Source organism: Paroedura picta, chromosome 11 (assembly GCF_049243985.1).
Source record: "Paroedura picta isolate Pp20150507F chromosome 11, Ppicta_v3.0, whole genome shotgun sequence".
NCBI lineage: Eukaryota > Metazoa > Chordata > Lepidosauria > Squamata > Gekkonidae > Paroedura > Paroedura picta.
The window spans coordinates 38,150,834-38,160,502 of NC_135379.1; the positions used below are offsets into that span (position 1 = coordinate 38,150,834).

Here is a 9,669-nt window from a genome sequence, read left to right on the forward strand (position 1 = left end):
CCTTTGTTTAGCCTAGCTTCCTGTTTGCAAACAGTGTTTTTGCTAATCGCATCACAAGATAACCATATATTTGTACCTGGAACAAAGGAAAGGTGGTCTTTCACAGTAGATACCCTTGTCGTGATTACAGTGAGTGCTGCACAGTGTTTCCTTGCCGTTGTGAATGAGTAGCTAAGAGATGTGATCCACGTGGAATATGTGCATCTTGAAATGTTAGATGATGGAACTGGGGCGTTTTTTTTTTTTTTTTTAATATAGGTCTGACTAAGTCTTCAACTATAGGCAAGCTGCATCCAATGCAATTTGAAACCTGCTCTGCTGCAGAGGAGGGAATGTTTCTGGTGGAGCCATGGTGACCTCTAGTGGCCAAAGAGGCTAATTTGTATATTCTGCACCTGTAAAAATATCAACTCATAGATTTTAAAAAAGATTAATATTTGTGTTGATTGCTAGTGACCAATTTAAGCAAATAATCACACATGCTTGCAATGATGGAATTTTATGATTATATAAAATATAAAACGCCGTATGTGTGTGTGTGGCACACAAAATGGAAGAGGAAACAGAATGGATGTTTGGAACATTATTTCTTTTCTTATAGAGAGCCACTCAGAGCTAAGAAAAGACAATGTATATCGGATTGATTGACTGAGCCGTCTCGTGGCAGCTAACAACAAATGAAACATAGGAAACATTAAAACTTCAACCCCTAGACCCACAGCCTACCCCACATCTGCCAGATACCCAGGGCTGATGTTACAGATAGGAGACACCAGAGGAGTATTTAGAGTATTCTTACATATAAAGCTACATATTTTGCAAGGGTTAGCTTTTTGAAAAAAAATGTAGATAGTTAAACCTTAGGATCCACACTGAGTGTGGATATTTGTAGCTTCCAAGACTGTTTGCTTTGTAAGTTATTGTCCATTCCTAGTAAATCAGCTGAAGAATCCTTCCTGCCTGTTACTGATCAGTAGCTTTAGCAGGGAATAGTACCTAAGCAATACCAGAACCAAGTACTTTGACATTTTTACAAACTCATAGAAATACCACCTACTAGACCTATACTAGATGGGATGAAATCGTGAATGTGCTGAAACCAAAACTGATTCCTCCACATTTTGATAGTTAGTGTAACTCTGCTTAAGAGTGCATTGTGGGTCACTTAAATACTGGACATCTTAAATGGATCACAAATATGGAATGCCATGGGCTTAGATGTTGTTGTTAGGTGCAAAGTCGTGTCCGACCCATCTTGACCCCATGGACAATGATCCTCCAGGCCTTCCTGTCCTCTACCATTCCCCGGAGTCCATTTAAGTTCGCACCGACTGCTTCAGTGACTCCATCCAGCTACCTCATTCTCTGTCGTCCCCTTCTTCTTTTGCCCTCAATCGCTCCCAGCATTAGGCTCTTCTCCAGGGAGTCCTTCCTTCTCATGAGGTGGCCAAAGCTTAGATAGCACAAATCAAAATAGTAACTTGGAGGTTAGGACTGCAGTCCATACAGGAGTAGGCCACTGAAACAGGCCTCTGGCAAGTGCCTCCCAATCATTCCAGCCCTGTTGTTTGCATATATTTAACTGCAGTAATTTTCTGCCTCAATATCCTTGCCTGGGAAAGGGGCGCAGTAGCTCATTGGTAGGGTGTCTGCTTTGTATGCAAAAGGTCCCAGGTTCAAGCCCTGGCATTTTTCCAGTTAAATGGACCAGAAAGTCAGTGATATAGAAGTATTCACCCTGGAGAGCCAACTGCTCTTGTACTGACCTTGATGGACAAATGGTCTGATTCCATATAAGGCAGCATCACAGGAGAATGGCTGCTAGGATTGGTGGCATCTTCCATGGGAGCAAGAATGACGGCTCTGGTCCTACCATGATATAATTTGAAGAAAAAAACCCTGAAGACACTTGACATGTGTTGGGTTTGTACGTCTGCTGCTTTTAGTCTGAATAACTGTTTCTTCATTTATTTCTGCAGGTGCTAGGCTTGCTGGTATGGACCCTGATTGCCGGAACAGAATATTTCCTGTATCCTGTCTTTGGCTGGGTGATGTTTGTGGCTGTATTTTATTGGGTCCTGACCCTCTTCTTTTTAATCGTCTACATGACAATGACCTACACCAGGATTCCACAAGTGCCTTGGACCACCGTGGTGCGTATCCCTACTTTCCATTTGTGTTAGTGATTTGTTTTGATTGCTCTGATGTGTGTCTGTGTTGTGTTATCTTTCACATCTTCGTATTATGAAGACAGGCACTTCATCAACAAGGGCTTTGTTCATATAGAAAACATAGCCAATATGAATCGCAGGGTTCTGGCTCAGCTGACAGCAGACGGAGCTGTTCTTATTTGCTGCAATTAAACTAGTATATCGTCGTCATAATGGAGGCAAATCCAGTCCTCTCACCAAGCTCTCTTTTGTCAATTGTTTCCTCATTCATCTCAATAGAGGGGGCATTATCATGGGATCACAAGGTCAAGTAATCCTCCCTACTTTGCATCCCAGCCATTTCCTTAAAAGATCCAAGATAGCACAGAGTTTTAGGGCTCTTCCTGCACATCGGAGGTGTCTCAACTGCCTCCTCCTGTGGCAATGCTTAGCGCTCATCTGCATCCTCCTCTAAGTCTTTGGCCTCTTGGCCTGATGAGGAGGAGTCTGTACTTTAAAGAAAGAAGAAGAGCTCATTCTTATATGCCTCTTTTCTCTATCTGAAGAATTCTCAAAAGCGGCTTACAATCGCCTTCCCTTTCCTCTCCCCAGAACAGACACCCTGTGAGGGAGGTGAGGCTGAGAGAGCCTTGATATTACTGCTCGGTCAGACCAGCTTTCTCAGTGCTGTGGCGGGCCGAAGCTCACCCAGCTGGTTGCTTGTGGGGGAGCGCAGAATTGAACCCAGATCACCAGATTAGAACTCCCTACCCCTAACTATTACACCAAGCTGGCTCTCTGCCATGACCTGCAGGATCCAACCTCAATAAGTGACTTTAATGCCTTCAGTTTTCAAGAATGCACTTTTACTGTGTTGAGATTATCCCGCTCCTTTTCATGAGGAAAAAAAAAGCAATGCCTTTCGTTGTCTCATGTGCTTCTTGTTATGAGTGTGTGAAGTACGTAGTGTAACAGCAGCATAAGAATTACTTGTAAAAGACCATCCAGCCCAACCTGCGAGGCAATGGCTGCGCTGTCTAATGTTTAATAGATCCACCGGTGGGAAGACACCATTTTGCTGACCAGCTCAAGGAAGGGTCATAACTGCAGACTGCTGCTAGAGCCATTTTCTCGCAATGAAGCTACTCCTGAGGAAGTGGGCAATGTTCTTTGAGAATCTGTCCAGGCATTATTCAGAACCTGACAAACAAACAGCCTTATATACTGAATCAGACCATCAGTCCATGAGGGTCAGTATTGTCTACTGAGACCGACAACATCTTTCCAGGGTCTCAAGCACAGGTCTTTCACATCACCTTCTACTTGATCTTTTAAACTGGAGATGTCAGGGATTGAACTTGGGACCTTCTGCCTGGCAAGCAGACACTCTACCACTGAGCCACGGTCCCTTCCCACAGCAAGTCTGCCTTTCACGGCAAGGAAGAAGACATTAAATTGGAACATGGTGGAGCCAATCAGTGGTTCAACATAATGTGAAGCAAACCACCAGCTGTTGTTGGGGCCAGATCCGAGGGTAAAGTTAAATGTGAAAAGCATACAATGGGTTTTCTGCCAAGAGAAGCATGCCCATTATGGCAGACTGTGGACATAGCAGGAGGTCCTCATATTGTACTGTCCACATGACTTCCACTTATAAGAGGTGCCTATGAAATGATATGTATAAAACTACCTATCCTGTTTTTCTTTGCCCATGTTTAGGGTCTGTGTTTTAATGGGAGTGCCTTTATTTTGTACCTCATTGCTGCCATTGTAGAATCTTCTGCGGTCACCAAAGATTTGGACAGTCACAACTACAACAGTTGGGCAGCTTCATCGGTAAGTTAACCTTTAACAGTCACCTGCATCCTAACTCTCTGTCCTGCAAAGTCTGAATAATTTTTCCAGCCTAAGGAGCCCTTTTCCTCCAGCAGAAGAGCCACTTAAGTTAGAGGCAGGCTGGAGGAGGGCTTCTGACTTTGGTGATGGGGATTGGTGAGATACAGGCCACGGCATGTGGGTGAGAGGGTGCACAGGTTTTCTGTATGCCTGTTAATATAAAAATATGATCTGGAACATAAAGTAACATTATTAGGAATAGCTACACAAAGAGGGCGATGTAACATGAGTCAACCACACAAAGAATGTAATAATAAGCATCAGTGGAATTCCGTCATCGGTCTTGATGCATGCAGCCAGTTCATGTGGTGACAGTGGTGAACTTGACAGAGCTGCATTTTTCTACACAAGTATGTAGATCTTCAGTTCACATCTAATTCCTGTGTAATGCCCATGACAAACAGCATGGCAGAGTATCAGGTATGGATCTGGGAGACCCTGTTTCAGATACTCAGTGTGCACTGGAAAATTAGTGGACCAGTTTGTGCCAGTCACTCTCTTTCATAAGGTGACCAGATTTTAACATTGGAAAGGCGGACACCACTGACTGGGGGGGAGGGGGTTCTTGATTAAAATTTGGTTATATGGAGCAACAAAAATTTTCATAGAATGCATAGAACGCAAAAATAGTATTGTAATATATATGTATATGTATATGTATAATTTCAACATTACAATTTGCCAGGTGCCCCCAGATGTCCGTCCAAAAGTGGGACATTCTGGTCACCTTACTCTTTCAGTCTTATGTGCTTCAAAGGGCAGTAGTGAAGATAAAGTTCATGGGAAAGGGAATAATGCTTTGTGTCCCCATTGGGGAGGAAATGTCTACTACTTACTTTCCCCCACTTGCCTAAGAAGAAGAGTTGGTTCTTATATGCCGCTTTTCTCTACTCGAAGGAGTCTCAAAGGGGCTTATGTTCACCTTCCCTTTCCTCTCCCCACAACAGACACCCTGTGAGGTGGGTGAGGCTGAGAGAGCCCTGATATCACTGCTTAGTCAGAACAGTTTTATCAGTGCTGTGGTGAGCCCAAGGTCACCCAGCTGGCTTCATGTGGAGGAGCGTGGAATCAAACCTGGCTTGACAAATCAGAAGTCGGTGCTCCTAACCACTATGCCAAGCTGGCTCTTAGATAGAGCGCCCTCTATCTCCATCCCCTCTAGAACGGTTTCTTTGGGGTGGGCTGTAGTTAGCTGTTGTTTTTACCGCCACATCTTTGTACTGTGTTTTATTGTGTATAGGGGTTTTTATTGTGGTTTTTAGCATTGTAACTCACCTCAAGCCCTTGGGGAGAGGCGAGTAATAAATTTAATTAATAATAATAATAATTTGTCAGCAGAATTCAGATAATGGAAGGGGAGCATTCCATTGGACAAGAGTAGTGTCAGTTGTCATGATTTAGGAATGCAATGTTTGCGTAAATATAGCATGCAGAAATATTTCATGGAGTTGTTGAATGTAGTATCTCAGTATGACTTACACTTGTTGAATACAAAGAATCCTGTTAAATGATTCTTGATGCTTTCTAACAGTTTTGGGGTTTGTTTTCCCTCCGTACAGTTCTTTGCCTTCGCTGTAACATTCTGCTACGCTGGGAATACCTATTTTAGTTTTATATCTTGGAGATCACGGACCTTGCAATAGATGTTCTCTCGAAATAAAAAGAAGAATCGGTAGATGTACTGTGTGTCAAGGAGATCTATACTGTGTCACTGAGGTTTGTGTTGTTTTTAAAACAGCGTCTGTGTAGAGTAATGCTGCACATTCAGAAGTGAACCCCAATGCCTTCATTCAAACCAGGATTGGGCCAATAGGAACATACTGTGGGTTTCCTCTTCTCTCTCCATTGGGCATACTAATGCCTTCGTCCTCTACTTGGTTCACAACAATCTTAACTTGCTATAACGTCCAAATCAGCAAACTAACCAGAGTTTGCCTCTAAATGACAATCCTATCACAATCTGAAGCAGAGTTCTAATTCTAGTTAGGAAGCAAACCATGGGGTTAAATCCAAACAGCTTTTTCACTCACTTTAGCCCTCCCCATTCTACACCCCCATCCCACTTGGCTTTTGCACATGGAAGTCCTAGGAGTCTCAGAATTCCCATTTTGGGTAGTTTTAAAAAGACACTTTGTTTTTCACCAGCAGAAAAAGTTGGTTGACTCCTACCCATGGCTTGCTACAACCGCAGTATGGCTGATTTGAATGTCATGGCAAACAGTTCCTTTTCTCTGCAGGGGTGCATAAGGTAGCCATATATTCTGAAGGATGGAGCCAACAACATGTTTGTAACATGCATGTTAGTTTGGCTGTGATATGATTTCAGCTTGCATTTCATGGACTGTGTTTTTTATAAGCATAACTGAAACAGGGCTGTATTTTTTAAAAGCTGTTTTGTAGCAGGGAAGCAACCCTCTCCTTTGTATGAGGAAGTATTATGTGCGGAAGATTTTATACTATGCGTGACGGACACTTGTTTCCTTAAGCAGTATGTATTCTGTTGTAACTGGACTGTCAATCCAGCGTGTGTTTTTTTTCTTATTTTATACATGTAATTGTTAAAACTTCTATATTAAGTGCTACAGTCTCAGAAACCGTGAGATACAGGCAGGAATAATTTATAATATTTTTATATGTACTAGAATACTTTCTGTATTCAGGAAAATGTTCCTACTTTAGAACCAATGAACACAGTGTTAAAGATTTAGGGCTGGATCCAGAGTAAATTGGTAATTTTCACCCATGCCCTCTTCTCACTGCAAACCCCGTTCCCCAGGAACATCAGTTTGTGGAAACTAAAGGCCTGCAGTGGGAAAGAAGAGCCAGGAAAAGGTATTCTGCTGATGAAAAATTTAAGCTGGATCTAGCCCCTACAAAACCTTGGTGAGGTTCTTTTCGGAGCATTCAACTGTATCATAGGACTCTGGGTGGTTGACTGGTGAAAGATTTTCAAATGTTGTCAAATACCAATCAAGTATTAAAGCTTTGACTGTTAGAATGGCAAACAGACCAATATCAAACACAAATTAGTTGATTCTGCTTTGCTAGGCTTGCCCCCAAAAGCTGCAGGGCTTTTCCCTTAGGAAAAAGACAACAGTGAGATTTAACCTTTAAAGGTAAACTGCGGTCTACACAGAAGTATTCTTGGATTCATAGACTGTTCAGCTGCGATCAGTACAATAGACAGCCAACTAACCAGTTGTAATTGGTCAGCTGACCAGGATGCCCGCTGTAGTGCTTAAGTTAACAGATAGGATTGAGCCTCTACTACATCCAAATGACCTTCCCAGTTCTGCCAAAATCCAAGCTGCTTCAGCTGATGCAGTGGGAAATCTCAGTTTAAATGAGAAGTCAAAGTTGAAAACGTAATAGTTATGATATGGTGATGTGTTATGTCTTTTAAATTAAAAAACATGTAAATGTGACACACCAACAACTGGCTCACTTAAGAGTACTGGCCACATGAACTAGGAGTTGAAAAAACAAAAAAGCAGCAACTTGAATCCCCCCCTAGAATTTCCATGGGTTGAAGAATAGGGCCGTTTTTGCTTTCTCCCCTCCCCGCAAGGAATAACTTTGGGGGAATCTGAAGCCTCCCACAGGGGTGAACAATAGGTAAAAATCACCCCTCTAGTGTCCAGGGAACTTCTAGGCAAGATACCAGCCCTTGGTTGATGTGTATAACCAGATGTGTCCATTTTATGATCTACATTTGTTAAGACTAGCAAGCCTAACTTCTAAAAAGTGATTTCCACCTTAAATGTTGGGGTATTTATTTATTGTAAGGCATGTGTAATGTAGCCTGGAGATCTGAGGATGGCGTGGCAGCCAGGCAAGGGATGTTCAGAGGTGGTTCGCCATTCCCTGCCTCTGCGTCACGACTTCTAGTGTTCCTTGGAGGAACTCCATCCAAATCCTTGGTTTGGCCCTGCTTAGCTTCTGAGATCTGACAGGATAGGGCTTGCCTTGTCACGGCAAAGAGCGTGGTAATGTCCGCTGGACACTTGGTGGAGAACTGGATTTGTGTTTTCTGTAAGCTGTTCTCTGTACATGAAAATTAAAAAATAAATTCTGAATGCATTATTCTGTTCTTATTTGGCTTGGTAATCAGTGATGTGGTTTCCATAAATGTGGATTTACTGTGACTCCTTGAAGTATAGAGTGCCCGTACACATCCAGAAGTTCCAAGGGGCTGGAGGGAAAAGGAAACTGGTTATCAAGACACGCATCCAAAGGGTACGTATCACAGTTCTAGGAGTACCATCCCTGTGGAAAGCATGCTTTAGGATGCTTTGGGCTGATCCTGCATTGAGCAGGGGGTTGGACTAGATGGCCTGTATGGCTCCTTCCAACTCTATGATTCTGTGATCATACACTGAATTGAAAAGGGCCCACGCAAAACAATTACACAAAGTATACCAGAAGGTAGCTTTAGGTGGGTAGCTGCATTGGTATACAGTAGAAGCACCTTAAAAGATCAACAAGGTCTTCAAGGTATAAGCCAGGGGTAGTCAACCTGTGGCCCTCCAGATGTCCATGGACTACAATCCCCATGAGCCCCTGCCAGCGTTTGCTGGCAGGGGCTCATTGGAATTGTATTCCATGGACATCTGGAGGGCTGCAGTTTGACTACCCCTGATATAAGCTTTTACAGAGTCCACGCTCCCTTTGACAGAACGAGTTAGCGTTTATGTTGCTACTGGACTTGAATCTCGCTCTGTGTACCATAAATCTATACCTGTTAGCACAGCAAGATCTCTAGCGGCCCAATTGTAAGGTCTTGTGACATGGGTGTCTTGCTGACATAGCCTCAGAATACTAAATGTGCTCTTCTAGCAGAACCCCCCCCCCACACAGAAATTGTATTCCTCTAGGGAGCACAGCACTAGAATCCATCTGCCAATCATTGGTAGCACATTAGTGATATCCTTCCAGTTACACATGTGTGGAAAAAGCCAATGCTTTTTTGGTGCTGGCATCACCATGCTCCATGACTCAACCACACATTTAGTTATTGTATGGTGTGTGTGGTGTAACCAGGATATCTGAGGATCATCTGGCAGCCAAGCAAGGGATGTCCCATCCAGTGGCTGTTTGCCAATTCTTGGCTCTGCATTGTGACTCCTAGCGTTCCTTGGAAGAACTACCACCCAAATGCTTGGAGGTCTCCCATCCAAATATCAGCCAGGGTCAGCCCTCCTTAGCTTCTGGGGTCTAATGGGCTTTGGCCTGGCTGGGCTATTCAGGGCAGGGCTAGACAGCATGGAAGGAACAACTATATGAAGGACGGTGGTACATCTCATAGGCTCCAGCTACAGGCTTTAATCTTCGCCTGTAAACACTTAACATTTGACAGATGGTCACTCAAGTAAAGACAGAATGATGCATTTCATGACTTAAGAGCTCCTCTCCGGGACGGACACACACACATGATGTCTTCCAGGCATGAACTCCTGTCTCAATGTGGCAATGTTGCCCCAGGTGGGGACCGACCCTTTTGCAAGGCAAGGGCAACAGAGACAGTGGGATAAACTTGAGATGACCCACTTTCACATCTACAGAAGCCATCTGGTCATCCCACCAGTAGATCACTAGGAACAAGCAATGATGCAGGACAGGATTC

At 43.5% G+C, this 9,669-nt stretch overlaps 1 protein-coding gene across 2 annotated transcripts in view; it reads left to right on the forward strand.

The window, feature by feature from the left end:
- CMTM8 (CKLF like MARVEL transmembrane domain containing 8) overlaps window positions 1-8,126 on the forward strand; it is a 32,649-nt gene extending 24,523 nt beyond the window's left edge. The window contains exons 2-4 of one of the 2 annotated variants that reach the window (XM_077303186.1): window positions 1,980-2,153; window positions 3,925-3,986; window positions 5,606-8,126. In XM_077303186.1, the coding sequence (XP_077159301.1) occupies window positions 1,980-2,153; window positions 3,925-3,986; window positions 5,606-5,624 (255 nt within the window). In that variant the 3' untranslated portion in view covers window positions 5,625-8,126. Of the gene's footprint in view, window positions 1-1,979; window positions 2,154-3,869; window positions 3,987-5,605 lie in introns of both variants that reach the window. The other variant, XM_077303185.1, reaches the window with a different exon arrangement.
- Window positions 8,127-9,669: the final 1,543 nt, after the last annotated feature.